At 44.1% G+C, this 19280-nt stretch overlaps 1 protein-coding gene across 3 annotated transcripts in view; it reads left to right on the top strand.

Moving 5' to 3' along the window:
* LOC127611727 (obg-like ATPase 1) overlaps positions 1-19280 on the top strand; it is a 34090-nt gene that overhangs the window by 12649 nt on the left and 2161 nt on the right. For 2 of the 3 annotated variants that reach the window (XR_007965434.1, XM_052082457.1), the window contains 3 exons: positions 1148-1206; positions 14330-14429; positions 18453-18548. Coding sequence is in view for 2 of the 3 variants with exons in the window: in XM_052082457.1 (XP_051938417.1) it covers positions 1148-1206; positions 14330-14429; positions 18453-18535 (242 nt within the window). In the remaining variant the exon portion in view is untranslated. The remainder of the gene's footprint in view (positions 1-1147; positions 1207-14329; positions 14430-18452; positions 18549-19280) is intronic. The other variant, XM_052082456.1, reaches the window with a different exon arrangement.

The following is a 19280-nucleotide window of genomic DNA, read 5'->3' as shown; positions in this document are numbered from 1 at the left end:
GGCGTATGAATATAGCACGGATGAGCTTTTAAGTTCGCAACAATGTAGTAACCTCACACGAGCTCACTGAAGTTTCACTTTTCCAATTGCATTGTCTGTTTCTTGTATCACATGGTTCAGTCATTCACCTGCGATTGTTCAAATGTTTCTGACACGAAATCCTGTGCGACTGTCAGACAGAGGGAGGAGGGAGAAAAGTCATAAATCAAATGATTCATGGCTTGTGCAATAGTGAGCCTGAGTTGGAAGAGATGTGTGCGTGCGTGTGCGAATCCCCCCCCCCCCCAAAAAAAACTGAGCGATGCAATAAATCAGCGTGTTTTAAACAGGCAAACAGTATACTGCTGCAGGGTCTTCAGGGCGCCGCGATGAACAATGTTGACATCAAAGTGTCGATGTTTGACAAGTGATGAGTCACTTCCCCTGTCCAGAGAGGAGCTCACACCTGTATGGAGATGATTACAGGTAGATCTGCCTGGTCCTAATTGTACAATAAACGCTTGCTCTCAGCCCTAATGGCAGCCGGTCTGCAGCCGAGACGCCAGACTGCCTCCTGTCGCCAAGCTCCCTTGTGTGTGATTTCTCCCCCACCCCTTCACACACACACACACACACAAAGCGCAGTTGAGATGATGATATGGTTACCGACTATTCAAAGCAAACAGCTAGCCAAATTGCAATCTCAGCTTTAATGTTTGAAAGGAACAAAAAAAGCCAATTTTATCTGTGGCGCTTAAGGACCGCCATTTGGGACAGTTTCACCAATTTTATTCATTGCACCTTTTCATGAAATGTCTGAATTTGAAAGTGTTTTGTTTAATTTGATCATTCGTGTATTCCTTTGACCTTAAAGCATCATTTCAATGTGTTTGAGAGTTTGCCGATGCATTGTAGAGCTTAGGAAAAAGTAGAAGATAAGATAAGAAAACCTTTATTAGTCTCACAATGGAGAAATTCCCAATTCACAGCAGCAAAGTTATGAAAGGAAGAAGTAGAAGAACAAAATATAGGAGCTGCTGGAAAGGCAGGTGAGGGGAAATGGTGAACTCGATATACAACTGGATTGATCTGCTGCACGTATGCTGCGGCTGGGATAATGCATCCCTTCTGTATTGTAATCCGAAATGTCCTTTCTATTTCGTTTCAGGTGTCATTTGGACAGACGTGAGGCCATCAGCGTTTGACAGTTCAACCTTTGCAGTTTTTGTAAGTGTCCCTTTGCCCACGTTCTGGTCAATTGACAGTGAAGTCGTTGCAAGACGTTTTTTGGCACCCGGGTGCATTTGAACGCAACATTGAGAAGCTTGCACCACCATTGATGAAAACAGCGAACTTCTTAAGCAGGCGTCTGCGCAGTGAAAGTCTTTCCAGAGGGCCGCGATGGAATTTGGCATCAACTGGAGGTGTACTAATTCATCCGCAAATAAACGATTATCAACTTAATCGATAATTATGTTAATAATCGGGTCACTTGTTTCATTCCTTATTTTTTAACTTATAAAGTGAAAAATTGCTCAAATCTTTGTAATTTCAGCTAGAAAATATTCTCAATTCTGAAGTCCTCCCTCAAAGCAGTCTGATTATCTCCCCCCAAAAGAAGACATTTTCAAACATCTGTTCATACTTTGGGAAGCAACGATCAGCACTTTTGCCGATTTTCCGACATCTTACGGACCAAACACTGAGTCATACATAACTTGTTTGTGCATTTTCCGCATTTTCAGTTTGCAATAAGGGGGTGGGAATCATAATTTTTTCTCTGATTCATCAATTAATTGACAACATGGATTAATCAGTAATGAAAGTAATCCTTGGTTGCAGCCCTGAAATCAACAAGTCCTCGACCCAGCGGATTCTTTGAAAAGTCATAATGCTTTACCGGTTCTGACTTAAGCACGTTCAGCATCATAATCTTCCGTTTGAACAACTCGGCTATGTTTTGAGTGACCCCCCCCCATCAAGAGATTCATCATATATGAACATTGGACTTGCGGTGTGAATCAGAATGAGGTTCAAACCTTCAACCATCTAGTTTCAAAGTGCTTGTCGCTTCCTGCAACAATTTTGTCCAAGTGCTGTTTGTCTAAGTGCATTTGCCAATGTCAAAAAGTATCTGTGTATCTTTGCGGCAGGGGTGGGGGGCGCCGGGGGGAAACAAGGAGGGGGCGCGGGGGGTATTTCTCATCAGTTCACACACATCAGAGATAAGAGCTCCAGAAGCTCCGAAAATGGCCCGTTTTCAAACGAGATCATCCTGCTTGGAGTTCAGAAGCCACATAGCATGCTGCCCTTGTTTAGAGAAGAATGCGCAGTATTAGCTTTAGAAAAGCATCATTAATGGAAGGATCAGACGAGGAGCAAGGCCGGCTTTTATCCCCAGGTTCTCTGCTGGAGACAGTACATCATTTAAGCGTAGAGAGGGGGCACATGGCTCCAATCCTATACGGCGCATGTGTATGAGAATGCATCCATGTGCATGTTTGAAGTCTGTCTCGGAGGCGACTCCATGCTCATTTGGGTCCGGGCGTAATTGCGGTGTGGAGATCAAAGGCGCGCCGGCCCAGTGATGTTCCAGAGGAGACTTTAGCACACAGCCCTCTCCTCTGTGCAACAGGGGCCCGCCCGCTGCTCGCCAACCCCCCCTCGCCCCCTCCCCTCCGGCCCTACGCTGCCCCTGCACATCCCTGCTCGTATAAAAAGGTTCAGGCACCATTTGTCATGTGTTTATGACTGAGAGGCATTGCGTGATCGGGAATGTCATCTACAAGAGTCTGTCGAGAGGCTTTCTTCTCTTTTGTCGACACCCATTTCCTATAGCGGGGTTTGTTTGTGAGAGGGACTCGTTAAAGCGTCACAGATGATGTGGTGGCTGAGGCCGTGCCAGCGTTGGCATGTTTTCACTCATCGGTGAAGATATTGTTTCTTTTATAAGGCATCGACGTCTTTATCAGAACAGCGAAGCCGTTTTAACGCGGGATTGTGTTCCGGGATATGTGACGCATTACGACAATTTGTTGATTGTTTGCTCACCCCTGCTGTGCTTATTGAAACACTGAATTTTGATAGAGTGTGCGGGATTCGGCAACTGCTCTTCATGAGTGGAAGACCATCGGCCACTGTGCCGTGGTTCCAAATGTGATTTGCTAGTTAACAAAATGGGCAGTAGAAAAAAAATACACTTGAGATTTTGAAAACGCACACAAAAAAATGCTGTGGCACCTCCAAGCCATTCAAATAGAATACATTCAGTATTTATGCAGTATATTGTGTTTTACAATAATACAGAACAATATTTAAAATTTCATATGTGCACTGGCGTGCAGTCTCCGTTGCTGAACAGCACGACCGCAGTCGGTGAATGACGCAAAAAAGCCGATAACAGGATTTCATTTTTTCCATTGTCCTTAAATATCTGTGACAGGCCTGAGACAATGATCGCGTTTGTATTTTTCTTTTTCATTCTAATCTACATCTTTGTACTCTGCCCTTCCTATTTTGTACCGGCAATGACGGACAGAGGAGGAAGTCGTGCCGCGATAGTAATCCTCCTTGCACTGCCCCCCCCCTTTTTTTTCCTTCTTCTTTCAAAGCCTGTGCATTAAAGTAAATTGGCGCCTTGTAAGCAGACGAGTTGACCTTTAACAAATCCTGAGAGCCTGACCTGTCTGTAAAATGTTTCTGCAGTCTTTCTTCTCCTGCAGTGTACAGTGTCAATACATGTAGGGGGTTTGGGGGGGGTGGACTCTGTTTGTGAACCGTACGTATGGCTTTGCGCGGTCCACGATATGCCTTTATAGACCTACGACGGGCTCCTATTATTGCACATAAAACATGCCCATGAACATTAATGGCCTCAACATGTGTTGCATTTGCTACTTTCATCTTGTTACCCTTCATCACAGTTGTTTTGCTGCTCCCCCTCCATCTGTTCCCATAGTGCTTTAGAATTACAAAGTGCGCAACACCACCTCAGCTGGTCATAAACACACAAGGGTCAACAATATTAGGTGCACCTGCGCCGTACATATATTAAGATTAAATGCATCAAAAAGGCAGTCTGGTCATAGGTGATAGGAATGTAACGCTTTGATTGACGAGGTATTCATTGAACAGTGTTGATGATGGTGGCTGCGCACATTTGTTTCGAACTCCAGACCGTGGTTGCACTTGAACTACTTGGCAGTTTTGAAGCACTTCTCAGTATGGCACAATTCAGTTGTGCGCCACAAACTAGGCCAGTGGTTCCCAACCCTTTTTTGTCATGAGTACCGCCCAACGTTTTTGTTGCACCACGAGTGTCCCCCATTCGTGCTGTATGTGTTGATAGTTCTCCAGAAACAGAACGTGAACGCAACTGACTATGAAATGAAAAGTCAAGTCTGTCTCCTTAATGTGAATTTCATTCAGGCCTTGTCCTCTTCTGAGCGCAGATAAAAATAAAAATAAAAAATATAAATATATATATATATATTCATTCATTCATCTTCCGAGCCGCTTGATCCTCACTAGGGTCGCGGGGGGTGCTGGAGCCTATCCCAGCTGTCTTCGGGCAGTAGGCGGGGGACACCCTGAATCGGTTGCCAGCCAATCGCAGGGCACACAGAAACGAACAACCATTCGCACTCACACTCACACCTAGGGACAATTTAGAGTGTTCAATCAGCCTGCTACGCATGTTTTTGGAATGTGGGAGGAAACCGGAGCACCCGGAGAAAACCCACGCAAGCCCGGGGAGAACATGCAAACTCCACACAGGGAGGCCGGAGCTGGAATCGAACCCGGTACCTCTGCAGTGTGAAGCCGACGTGCTAACCACTGGGCTACCGGGCCGCCCTATATATATATATTTTAAACGAATGAAACTGCCCTTTTTTATATAGAATTATTTCCAAAAATATAACATGACCCTCAAAAAGACTGAGCTCCTTTGAGTAAGTCACCTTTCAACGGGCATTTAAACTTTAAATATCAGGAACAAACCACAAAAATAATATTTACACCCACTATCACAATTATTATCTCTATATATTTTTTTAAATCAATCCCCTGACCTTTAGTGGGACACTTGAGCTGACCCACGGCTGTGTCATAGGTCGTCACCTTGGGGAAACCTAGATGTACATTTTATTTACGGGCTTCTGAAATGAATAAAAATATTTCGTCATTACCTTGGATATGCTCAGTCGGTGTGTTCACTCTGCTTGGATAATATTTTGTCAGCTCTGCCTCTGCTAAAGGCGTAATATGTTTTGATGAAGGGGAAAAAAAAGAAGGAAAATAAGACCTTATAAGACATTTATCTGCAAAAGTACTTTTCTAGTGTGCGTATTGAGCACGTACAATCGAAAGCAGCAAGACAAAGGGTGCAAATGTGAGTAAGCACGCCACAAGATCACAGTTCTCAGTGACCACAACATCCTGTGGCCACTGGCAATCCAAATCTGTCAGCACATCTGAGAAAACGCACATTTAAAGAGTCTTTATTTGTCCCAGAGTGTGGGAATTTGCATGCACGCAGAGTACAAGGTTATACACGCAAGCACCATCACCAAGTTGCCAAGTTTGAAGTGAAGGAGCACAGCGCGCATCGATTAAGGGTCCTGTTTGGTTCAAATATTTTGCCTTTTGCATGAAGTGACGTTCATGTATTCCTTGCTGTGTTCTTGGTGCTATTGTGCTGACTGGGGTAAGTCTTTGTATTTGCACATTATTACATTTTGGGGCAAAATTTTGACAGCAGGAAAGAAATACCTGCTGGGCTTTCCCAAAGTGACCCCCCCCCCCCAAATTTTTTTTTTTTTTGAAGGCGCTACAAAGCTCTTGTCATATTTGACCTTTGGCCTGTTGTTCATAATCTGATCTAGACCTGATCAAGATATTCTCGGCTCGAATCTAATACGTGTGGATAGAAAATGAACGCTTAAGTAGGATTTAAGCGCAAAAGTGGTTGTACTCCATTGGGCCTGTAGGGGGAGCTTTGACAATTAAAGTGAATGAGGCCCCAGCCAAGCAGGGCTGCCCACGTGACGGCTCATGTCATCTCCAGACAGGATAGAGACTTTAAAGCGCTACATCTAAGATTCAAGCTCTTTGTTTCTCCTTTTTGGAGCTAATTATTCAAAGATCTTCAGATCGTCAAATCTTTCAGAAACATTGACTTGAAATTCAGGGTACAGTACCAGTATTTGTTTCTTTGCTTTATGTCTGAGAGCCCCTGTCGCCCCAAGTCTCACAGAGGACCATTGAGGACACTGTATGTCATATACGCTCTCTTTGTGCTGCATGACACCACCGACAAAACACTTTCCCAAAGTGAAGATCTACACTCTGCAGTCTCGAGTCGGTCCCTCCAGCAAGTTGTTTCAATCACAACACAAGAGGCGATGTACCAAAAACAGAACCAGATGGTCATCATAAAGTCCCCGCGGTCCAGTCAGGCCACTTGTTATCTGTCCCTCTTTCACTTTAATGAAAGGACCCCGTTGAAATGTCTCATGTTGTCTCCTTTTGGTGTTGTGCTGGTCAAGCGCTTGGTGTCAACTCCGCAGCTAATGAGATGGCAGACCAACAAAGCTTGCAATGGGGTCTGTTTGCTTGCCACTAAAAGTGGTCACGTCTCGCTGCTTTGTGAGACCAAAATCGGACTCGGAGTGTCCAGAAATTCTCTATGCGGGAAAATAAGTTGGCTGCATTTTAACATGAAAAAATGTCTCAAGATGCACCGTATGAGTCAGTGTTGGTCTTGTTCAGCTGCAGTGAATCCCCACTGTATTTGGTTAGTCATTGATGCCCTTAGAAATGTTTTTTCCAGTTAGCAATTCTGAATTTAGAGTTGCGTGTCTTCTGTGTAGCACAGCGTTGTGGACATTAAGGTCGACTGGAAGAGATGTGCAGCTGCTTGCAAAAGTATTGGAATGGCAAGGTTAATTCCTTTGTTTTTGTTGAATTTTGGGTTTTGTCTCCTCATTCACCTGTGAGATAAAAAGGGGGGCAGCTTTTATTTCATGCTATTTACACCTAGATGTGTTAAACAACTCGAGACACACTTTTTTTTAAACCCGCCCATTTTTTCCAGTGAGAAAAAGTATTGGAACATGTGCCTGGTGGGTGTTTCTAGTTGTTCAGGGTTTGCCGTGTAGATTAACTGCTTGAACCTTAGATTTTTTTTTTCCTCATTAGTTTATTTTTTGGCCCGGGATTTCACCCGTGAAAACTACATTTGCTGTTCAGGAAACAGGAGGAGCAGGCAGCTCTCTGTGGGAGAAAAGCAAACCATTTTGAAGCTGGGAGAATCGATAAAATCGATCTGAGCTACCGCACAAGCATCGAGAATAGCCGAGTCAAAAATTTGGAGTGTCCTGAATAAGAAAGAAACTCACGGCGTATTGAGCACGTGTCATCAAACCGGTCGGCTAAAGGGCGAACAGCAGTTGATAACAGAAACATTGCGAGAACTGTGAAGAAACACAGCCAGTGACATAACTGCCAACCTCCAATGCTTTGTTCGAAAGAAGAAATACGCTTTTTGTCAAAATGAGAATTTGCGAAACGTGGGTTAACCGTATTCATTTGATCATCTTTGTGAAAACACTAAACACTTGAGAAATAAGAGAAATACATTTTGAGAACACCAGCGCTCATTACCAGGGTTTATTGTTTGGCTTTTGCGAGCAGATTTGGCCATAAAATAAATAAATAAATAGATAAATAAAGATGCATGCTCGGAAGAGAGCATGATTGGCTGATGTTACGCATGTCCTTGATTACTTTCCCTCAGCTTTTATTCTAATAAGTGGCATCCTTTGTACTCCCTGGGACAGCTAGACAGTCTGACACACGATGGGAATAAATATTGCATGTGGTAGACATTAAGCTGTCATCTTGGGAGTGTGTGGGGGGGGGGCAGGGGGGGACGAGACGAGATGGGGAAATCTGTGTGGTGTTTCTCGGCGCGACACACTTTGCCTGCTCTTGTCACAATTGTCACAGGCTGACGATCCACCCCCCCCCCCCCTCCCGCTCTACCCCAGGCCCTTTATTTTCTCTCACCCAGTCAACTGCTGTGAAAGACAGAATGGATAAGAAGAAGGATTTTGGGTGAGGTAGAGCAGCCCTCAGGGATACGGTTTGAATTTCAGATTCATTTTAATTTATTTTACCCAACTCCCATAATGTCGTTACGAAGGAGGCTCTCAAAATATCTACACTGTGTATGCCGCTCTTTGTGGCAATCCACTTCTTTGACAATCGCACCACGTTTTTATGGTTCGATTAAAAAAATATAAACACATGTGAACACATACTATGGGCGGCGCGGTGCTTGACTTAGCATTTCCACCTCACAGTACAGAGATCATGGGTTTTATTCTGGGCTTATTACCAGCGGACAGCCGCCAATACCTTGGTGTAAATACCAGGATTACACGGATAACATTCAGTCATTTAAAAAAAGAAGAGGCGGCCTGGTAGTCCAGTGGTTAGCACGTCGGCTTCACAGTGCAGAGGTACCGGGTTCGATTCCAGCTCTGGCCTCCCTGTGTGGAGTTTGCATGTTCTCCCCGGGCCTGCGTGGGTTTTCTCCGGGTGCTACGGTTTCCTCCCACATTCCAAAAACATGCATGGCAGGCTGATTGGACGTTCTCAATTGTCCCTAGGTGTGAGTGTGGGCGTGGATGGTTGTTCGTCTCTGTGTGCCCTGCAATTGGCTGGCAACTGATTCAGGGTGTCCCCCGCCTACTGCCCGAAGACGGCTGGGATAGGCTCCAGCACCCCCCGCGACCCTAGTGAGGATCAAGCAGTTCGGAAAATGGATGGATGGAAAAAAAGAAAAAAAACGGGTAATGCTAAACTATAGTGCTTCTGCTTTTCTTCTTATCCTTTCAAATTTTCACCATCTCAAACTAAATAATAGTGTCGCCATCTTGTGGTCTGAAGCAGAATTGCAGCCTAAACAGGAGCGTTAGCCCAAAGAGGACTTACTGTGTCCCAAAAGAAAATGGCAAAATAGCGGAACCGACAACCTGGAGCTCACGATGGAGGGACATTGAGTGTTGTATTAACGCCCTTTGGCTTGTGACTGCCTTCTTTACCAATATTAAAAGTGACAAGATATCCCCTCAAAATTCTCATGACTTTGGATATCAAAGATCCAAAGAGTTACTTGGAGAAAATGAATCTTTGAAAGGATTTTCCTTTTGGTGCCATGTGGGACGACGCGCTTAATTAAATATGCTCCCATTGTGCGTGTGCACTGAGATTTGTATTCTCCATCGCTTTGTAGACTGAAAGCGATTGACAATATTGGTGCTAATATGCCAGAGCGTGTCAGATCTCCTTGGCGAGAAAACGGCGCACGATGCATTTCCATCAAGCGTTGGCCGCGGGGAGCGCCCGGGTGGCTGCGCTCTCGTTGCTCAGGAGCTCACCGCTGGGAGGATGAAACGCTTCCCACAGGGCCCCCTTCCTCTGTGACTTCCTGGCCTCAAGAGCCCGCCATGAGCTCACACCTCATCTTTTGGTCGCCCTTAGCAGAGAAGGCAAAATAGGCAAGGGAGGGGGGGAGGGGGGTTGTTGCCGCAACATTGTACCCCTATAAAGATGCTCGGCTCCACAAGCATCGATTGTAGCAGGTTTTCGGCTCAGGTGCCAAGCGTTGTTTGCGCATTTAGTCCAGTAGAGTTTTGGTCCATAAAAGATTCACAGGCAAAAATGGTTTGCTCCGCTTTCTGTTTGAAGCCGGGGTCTGATTTTGTGAGCGTGTTACATTAATGATTTTCAAGTAACTGCTTAAAAAAAAATCACCTTGAAACAGGTTGTTTTTGTTTTGCTTCTGAATATCATTTCTTTTGGGGTGTACCCCACCCACTGCCCGAAGACAGCTGGGATAGGCTCCAGCATGCCCGCGACCCTCGTGAGGATAACCGGATTAGAAAATAGATGGATGTATAGAATTTAGCTGCGGGACAGTGCAGGTGCGGATCTGTTCTGTCCACCCCAAAATCCAAAACTATTTGTCATGTCATGCGATTTTTTTTTTCAAAATAAATACATTCGGAAACAATCGTATAATTCCTTCATGGATTGGTTTTAATCATAAAGAAATTCTTCGATTTATCAGTATTCTGGGGCATACAGGGAGAGAAAAAAAACAGATGGACACCCCTGATCTCGTAATGCTGAGGAGGATGTTTTGAGTCCTTCATTATTCAGTTGCATCCAGAAAAAAAAAAAAGCCTTTAGCAGGCTTATTAAAGCCGGCCCGAACGAGCGTCTCGTCAGGCCCGGGTCATTGTCTCAGCTAGCTGCCCTTGTCTTCCCGAGCCTCCTATTGTTTTCTCCTCCCGAACCATTTAAGGAGATCAAAGCTTTGACAAAGCCACTGGGAAGCCCGAGGCATGTGGAAACACAGGAATTATGCTACCCCCTCCGGGTTAAAGACAAATCGAGTGGCCCCGGGGGGTGTCTCCCTGCGGGACATCTCTATTCACACCCAGTCTTTGTGCCACGTTTATTTTTATTGCCCTTTCCCGACTTGATGTGATTTAAAAGTACCGCGATAGCGATTTGCCCGTCGTGCTGCTTTCACATCATGATCGTATAGTACTAAATTCATATCTACTCCTCTGAATTTGTGCGGGATTTTAAAATGAAGGAAACTTTGTTGGAAGGAGCACAAACAGCTTGTCTGCCAAGCATTGTTTGAGCCCACATGCTGGTGAATGATTAGCAGAAATAATGTCCCTGCCACCCTTAATCACATTAAAACGTGGTTAACATTTAATCCCCCCCCCCCCACCTCCCCAAATTCATATGCAAGAATTTCCACATGATTTGCGGCAAAGGCCATTGGAATTCCATTAGAAAAAGAATAAAAATTTCAGGCTTCATTTGTTCATATTGGGTGGGGTGGGGGGGGGGGGGATAGCAAGGCCAGAAAGTGCTGAATCCTTCTATTAACCCCGAGATGATACTCAAAGCTGAGATATAATGACAGGCCTGACACCACATTGCACATCTTTTTTTTTTTTTCGTTGACTCAACACCTGTGAGAAGCTTTTCACTGCATCAAGAATTCGCCATTCGCAACGAAAACCATGCCCAATTTGGAGGAGAAATCATACTTGTGTAATCATCAAAACAATGGTGGCAGTCGTAATTTCATGCGGTGTCTAATTTCAGCGCATCATCCTGAGCGGCGTTTCTCATATTTTGGCTCTCGTGTCGCCAAAATACGAACAAGCACTTTAAACGACTACCAGAGTAAATGCGTTGTTTACTAAATGTCTCTAAAACCTTCAGGCCTACTTTGGTTTGGCTTCTTTTCAGCTTGTTTGTTGCCTTTTTAAAATGTATTTTAAATTTATCTTTTACTGCAAACATTGATTCACGTCATTTAGTCAAATATGAATTGATTGATATTTTTTTTTAACTCTTCAAATTGAATCACAAATTTACATGTTTTTAAAAATACATTATCAGGACCGTGCCACCTTTTAAAAAATACATCTTGCTAATAAAATCTTTGTTCAAAGAATATGAAATGAAATAGCTACTGATTGTTTTAATAAATGTGGCTGAAGACATAAAAAGTGTGTGTGGCGGCTAAAATGAAAACAAATTGTATGAATCAACAAGGAATTTGAAAAATGTCATTTTCATTGGTTTTAATTGTCCAAAGGTGGCCACACTATGACATACATGTCCAAAATGTGCAATTATGTGTCATTTTGTTATATCTTAAAGAGCCGAAGTTGGAAATTGAATCTTTCATTTTTCATGACATGTATTGCTCAGCAAAAATAGTTGAATCTAGAGAGCATCGAGCCCCCCCCGCCCAAAAAAACTAAACAAATATCATCTGTGTCAAAATACAATTTTCGACATTGTCACATCTCGTTACTTTTGTCCGACTTCCATACCACTCGTGCCTCACAGGCTGTGAATCGAGCAATTACAGCAATAGAATGTATGTTTTACGAAGCACGTCCCCAATTTATGCGCTCCGCAGGTACGTTCGCACAATAATTGGAAAGGACATCAATACAAATGGCCGAGTAGTCTAAGTCAGACCTCAGCGGAGTCGACGAAAGCAGTTTCGGGAATGGTGTTGACGGAACACAGCGGCATCTAATTGACAGCGCTTTGTCTGCGCACTTGAGGCAAGGGGGTGTTTCGTGTTCCTGCGAGGTGTTTGCCTGCGCTCGTGTCACTCAATGCAAGGACCCGGAAGAACCCCCGCGCTCATTTGCGGGCTCACTTTATCCGTCTGGGCTTCACATTATTAAAATCCTGCCTCGGCCCGCTACCGAGAGCCCCCCTTCGTTACGTGGCTAACTTGGCTCGGCTCTGTCAGGTCGTCACCAATTACAGTTTCAGGTACAATGGGCTGTTCAAAGGATCACAGCCCTTGACTAGTGCCGAGAGAGTGATTTGTGAAACATTATTCAAGCGAACGGCGAACCAGAGGAATGCAAATAGCATGCAGACCAAATACAGCCAAAAGTGACAAACTGCATCTGCTATTATTTCTGATTTTATATATATATATATTTTTTAACTTCTTGGCCCGGCGGCCATCTTGCGTTTTATTTTTGACCTGCTTTTAATTGCGGCGCAGTGGTGGCACCTGGATCGCAGTCAAACATTGACTGTCAACAGAAAGTGGATCTGCGGCTTTCATAGTCCCCAAGCACACGGAGAAAAGCAAACTTTTGTCACGTAATTGAGATTGCTTTGTTGGAGCCGCCGTCAGTATGTTATCGGTCCGGTCTTGCCGCCGAGGTGCTCGGTCTCCCTCCCTTCTTTGATTCTTCGGCCCTTTAAACAGGAAACTTGGATTACACGTAATGACGGGGACACTTTTCCAATCAATCCTACCTTAGACTTGTGTCAGGCTGCCGTGTGAAAATGGATTCGTGAGCCGCTGTTCTTTCAGACACGTCCAATCTCGGCCTCCAGCGCTAGTAGGGATAATCTCATAATTGCCCTGACCCCCACCACTACCCTTTTATTGTTCGGACTGAGAATTACCATTAACGCCATCTTTGCCGGGCGATGTCAGGTGCACTGCTGCACTGAAAGACAAAGAAGAGAAACACAAAAGGCGTTTAGGGACAGGTGACGAGTGAATGGATGTGAATGAGTGCAGGGACAAAGTGGAGGATTTCATGAGGTGAGCCACATGGTCAAGTCACCCCAACTCAATTTAACGAGGCACCGTTGGGACACTTTAGGACAAACATGTTAAGATGGCGCGCTACACTGCAACAAACAAGGAGAAATATTGGTCATCCCATGACGACACTGAAGAACTGCCACTTTGCTCCAATGTAATGTAGTCAACGTACAGCTTGGATACGTTTCGTTTCTTCGTCCCCCGAAAGCAACCCAACACACAGCCATTCATTTCTTAACCGCTGGCAACAAAAGTGAGTCAACCCCATAGTGAAACTGTCCCGACTGGACCATAGCAGGATGAGAGTGTGTGATCGCAATACAGTGATCCCTCGCTACTTGGCGGCTTCAGTGCATCGTGGATTTTTTCAAACATATTCGAAAAAAAAGACAAAACTGAAAAAAATATATATATACATGGAGTATAGTACTGTACATGTTGCTCTATGTGTCGTTTTGCTGCTTCTCGTGGACCGTTTGCGGACTTTTTACGGACTTAAACAATTTTTTTTTACCTGTATATGTTAATTGGTCGCTACTTTGCGGATTTTCGTTTATCGCGGGAGGTTTTGGTCCCCATTAAACGAGGGATTACTGTAACATTATATTGAACACACTTGCTCCCCGTTCACATGTGAGGCCTTGACACGAATGAGTCACATGACAGGAGAAAATGGCTAATTGGGCCCCGCATTTGGACATTTTCACGTCGACGTTAATGGCTGCGTGTTGCGTTTACTTGAATAATAATAATAATAATAATAATAATTAACCAGTAACTCAACTCAACTTTATTCGTGTAGCACTTTAAAACAAACCACAAATTGCCGTACAAGGAGTAAAAATCAATCATACAATAACAAATTGTGAAAACAGTCCATGAATAACAAATTAATAACTATAATTGTTTTATCAAATATAAATAATGCGAGTGTAATGTAAACCCGATCGACACGGATGCTCTCCCGATCAAGAATCAGCTTTCATCTTACTATACGGCATGTCTTTGATGTCATTGCACTCCTTCAATTCAAGCGAGAAGTTGAAACCTCTCGCCGCGTCAAGAGTATCATCAACAGCAGCCAATGCAAACAGCCTGAGGCTCATCAAGGCGCCTAAGAAGTTCTTTCCGTGTTTGTTTGTTTTGTTTTACCAGACTGGAAGGGCGTCGGTCATCCCTTACAGCGGCGACCTGGAGAGCAAGACGAATCAAGAAGAGGCGCCCAAAGATCTGCACGGAGCACAAGACACATCAGGTTCATTAGTATTCCGTGTCAGCACATTTGACTATCAACCGCGTCCTCCATGCACTCGTTTTAATTGCATGTGCTGATAGAATAATAAATGGCAGAGTAATTACTGTTGTAAAGCAAAGGATCCCTCTTCTTACTGAACAACTCAGTCAAGGGTTTTCCTCTAAATTAAGTTTTTAACTGTCATCTGTCATCTGTAGGTATAATTATAACTTGGGCATTTTCGGTTTATTGTTCTCGCGTGAAAACCTCCATAGAGAGAAAAATTATGACAGCAAAGCCTTTTTTTTTCTTCTTCTTCTTCTTTTTTTCCTTCCCTCATCTCTCGGCATGGGCTTGAATGCTTCAAAACGCTAAATGAGTCTACAGGCTGCTAATTAATCAAAGAAACCACTGGAGAGTTGAATGTCTTCCGTGAAACAAGGTGACCCATCATATTCATTTAATGGGTTTACGTTCGAATGAATCGGGGCCTTGCCGCCGCCGTGTGTTGCCATCAGAGGCTATAAAGAAATACAACCGACAGCTGATTGTAGGGAAAGTGCGTCTCCCCCAGCACCGAGGGGCGAGCTCATCAAGGCAGGCTACGCCGCCCCCGCGCCTCGAGTACTTCTTCACCGCTGGACCTGATGAGGTCCGTTGCATGGGCTGTATGCCTAAGTGCCCCCTTTGCCCCCCCCCCCCCCCCCCCTTCCGGCACAGATTGTAAGGGAGCGCGCAAACCGATGCGGCGCGTTCCACCCTGCTGGCAGCCTCACTGATATCACACGCTCTCAACTTTGTCATGGTGGTGCTTTAGGCGGTCATTATAGGCCCAGGATAACTTCAATTACTGGTGAGCTGCTGAACAGTGAAAGTGGGGGCCGCATTGATTGAGGAGGGCAACAATTGATTTTGCCCATTACGTCCATGAGAATGTTTCCATCCCGCGCAGATCTGCCTGCCCTCCTCCTGCCGCTCGAGATAAGGAGCCCGCGCATTGTGCCTGCCTAATCTGTGTGACGGAGGATGTCTGTGGCAAAATTGATGTCGCTTTTCATTCCTCTGTTTGGGGGCCTGGCTGGGGGCTCCTCCTCCCTATGTGTCTCAGTGTACACAGCCCGGCGGTCGGCTGAGAGCTTTGTGTTATGGGATAACAGCGCTCGCATCAATACAGATGTTGGTTTAGGAGTAAAAAAGAAAAATTAACAATGCATTTTGGTGCTTTTTAGGTGCAATGGGGGAAAAAAAAAAAAATCTATGTTTATATATGTATTTATATTTATGTATGTATTTATATGTATATTTAAAATATTTTAAGACACGCATTATGATTCAGTTTAGTTTTTTTTTTTAATTCATCATGTTTTATCCTCACCCAAAAATATTGTAAGCATGAAGATATTTTAGAAGGTTTAAAGAGGAGTCGACAAAATGAAGATTAAGTGAAATGAACGGGTTCGAACATCCCCCGATGCTTATGTCAAACAGGGCGCTGGCAATTTACCACAGAATCGCATCCCAGGGACATCACATGCCAACTGTTTTTCTGTCTCAACCAAAACCGGGCCCTTAATTTTTAAAGATCAGGTCATGTCGGTATCACGCATGTACGGCGTAGACTGGATACTTGTTAATTCTTTTGAAAAGGAGTTTGTGACATTGAAATGGATGTTGTTTGACAAGAAGACCGACAAGGTCATGATGTACCTTAAATCAAAAATATGCAGGCCAATATGACCGGTTGTTAGCATACATTATACCCGTTCGGTCAGAAAAATGTAGAAAAACGGCCATAACGTGACAAATACAGACTAAAGAGAGTGTCAAGAATTTTAAGTTGAATGAAGTGTAGTTCAAACAAAAGTCTCTCCCACTCGTGTGTGACAAAATGCGGCGCAGTGAGTTATGTCAAGGAGTTCTGACTTCAGTTTGGGTCGGGAGTGTACTGCACCGTAAATTCAATGTTCGCATCTACTCCATGCTCCTTGAGAGTGATTTCATTTTGCACTGGAGTGTTTGTCCCGTTCATTAGACGTCTGAAACCTCTCCGTGATGACATCAGTCTGTTAGCTCTTACCGCAGCGTGACTGATGGCACCGTTATTTCTTCTTAAGAAGAAAATTAAAAAAAAAATAAAATCCACGAAGCACTTCAAAGGTTGTTGCTGGCAACGTAACGGATTACCACCAGCCAAAGTCGCTTCTCGGGGCATTTAGTCAGGTAGGCATCAGTGAGTAACAATATGAAGCCGATATATCTTACACTGTAAAAACTACACTCGGTAACATGATGTTCCCAAGTCCTTTATAACACGCTTTATTAGGCAGGATGGAGGCGGCCATTGTCTATCAGCGTTGCTTTTAACGAGGACAATCTGCATCTCTTGTAATATACCAGATATATTTTTTTTTAAAAATGACCCCCTTAATCCATTTCCCCCCTTACATAGACAAACCTTGATGCTGATTAATAGTAGTTAAGCTCGCAAGCGCTCCGTCAGTGAGATTGCAAAGAGATGGAAATGGATTAGCACCATTAAAGGTGCATCATTCTTGTGGCATGAAATATGTTGACCCCAGCCTGATTAGATGCTTAATTAAAAGCGTTCAACAGTTCCTGAGCACAGACGCAAACATGGGGGGGGGGGGCAGAGCAGGAGGGCTTGACGAGTCACAGTAATACCCGGCAACCACGTCACTTGTTTGGCTCGTTTGTCATCGCCGGGCAGCTTGATTTCCATGCATATAAATTGAACATCAGTCATCCGTGAGGACTTGGGCGCAAACGATTTTAGAAAACTACCAGCGCTGTGTTTTTATATGGGAATTATTCGTGGGGCACCGACCACTTGGCTGGGCTTTACGATTCTCACTCTTGCTGATTTTTTTTTTTTTTTTTTGTCTTCCAATTTCCGACAAAATACTAAACAAGAGCGACAGCAAATGGTTGACATGTGATTTCGTTGTCCAACTCAACTGGAATGAAAATTTTTTTTTTTTTCAATTCGAGACAATTGATCAAACTTTTCATGGGTCACGATCGTTTTAGGCCCGGTTTGAAACAGTGGCATGCTAATCAGGTGCAATGAACAGGTAAAGTTGGCAGAGCACGTTAAGACTCTTTGTTTGTTAATTCACTTTGTTTTATGTTTAGTTTGACAGTAAACTACAACAGGGTGTGTGTATATATATATATATATATATATATATATATATATATATATATACCCTGTTGTTGTTTACTGTCAAACTAAACATAAAACAAAGAGAATTAAAAATGACTATTTTAAAATATTAAAATATTGGTGATATTAAGAAAACCTAATGCAAAAAAAAAATGTACTGGCCTCTCTGGTTAAAAAAAAAAAAAGTAGGAAAATTAATTGTTGTCACCTAAACTTTTGTTACGGGGTTCTGCGACCGCACAGTGAGGCATACGGTGTCAGTTCTGACTTCAGTTCCGTGCCATCAACTGGTTCTGGCGAGGAGCTTGCCTGCCCCCCAGGACGCAAAACTCGCACTGAGCATTACCCATTGTCATGCTCAGTAAATGTGAACCAAAATTCTCTTCGAGTCCAAAGCTGCATTGCTGCTCTACTTGTTGAGACACTCTAGAACTTAATCCTGTCTGCTTTGTTGCATCTGACACAGTGAGACGTTATTGAATTTGATGTGAATTACCAAACACTATCGAGGCCTGCAGGTCTAAACTGTCTCGGTCTCTCGCTGCAACGCTGACTCTTCTTGCCCCTCTGACCCGTGAGCCGAGCTTCGAGCCACGACGAGACAAGATTACTGGGGCAGAAATCAATAGCGGCAAGGAATGGGACCCAGAAGGTGCTGATAGCAAAGCTGACTTCTTATCGGTGCCCCGGCAATGCTCAGCCGAGTAGAAGGCTATCCGAGCATCGGAGCCCTGAAAACAAACGTGCGTGCGGCGCTCACAACACTATCGCCTCATCAAACACTATCTGGTCCACACGATGTAATCCATCTTCACTAAAACAATGCATCTGTCTTTTGGGCTCATTTTGCTCCTCGACAGGAAGGAACGAAGGCTCCACAGACTGCGGGAAGACCCGCATGGACTTGGGAGAAATTCCGGGATTTTCAAGAGGAAGGCAGTGAGAGCGCTGTCCAGGTGAGCAGCCAGAGATGAGAGGAATTCTTGTGGGATCAGTCGAGTTGTGACAGACTGCAGACTGCTCGTCGCTTTTTACCCGGGGGAGGATATTAGCGCGCACACTGCGGCGCGGCTCCCCTCTAGCAAACACTGCCATTGTGTTCCAGCTGTGCATCTCTTTATCACTTCCATGTGCCTTCGCCGGCCGACGGAAGCTCAGCGCGGGCCTTTTCATCGGATCGCCAACGCCGTGCCGTTTGGCTGCGAATCCCAAAGTCACAGCGGCGCTAATGCGACATGAATCGGAAGCGGCAAGATAAATCAGGCGTGAAATTCCGCAAATAAGAGCACTTTCATGGAATAAGTCGCTTGTTTAACGGAATCTTGACAATTGTGTGCGAAAACCGTGAAACCATATTATTGGTGTTGTTTCAGTTGCTTAATAATAGTGTAAAATTAAACACATATCTATCGATAAATATATACACACACATATATATATAAAATTACTGTGTAGAATAAAGTTCAAGCCTAATAGAAAAAGAGAATGTGATTTTTTTTTTTTGCCCAGCGCCCTAACTGCTTTCAAACTTTTTTTTTTTGCCACAGCCTGTGAGTCTGTTCTATAAATGGCTCACTAGTGACAGGACTTTGGAATTTCCAAAGAACGTTGTCGTAGTGGTCATACAAAAAGTTAAAGCACTTGAACGGATTGATAGAATTGAAATGTTACAAACTGACCCGGCTCTG

This window comes from Hippocampus zosterae, chromosome 12, assembly GCF_025434085.1.
Source record: "Hippocampus zosterae strain Florida chromosome 12, ASM2543408v3, whole genome shotgun sequence".
Lineage (NCBI taxonomy): Eukaryota > Metazoa > Chordata > Actinopteri > Syngnathiformes > Syngnathidae > Hippocampus > Hippocampus zosterae.
Note: the sequence above shows the minus strand (reverse complement) of the source record. Positions and strands in the feature narration are given on the sequence as shown.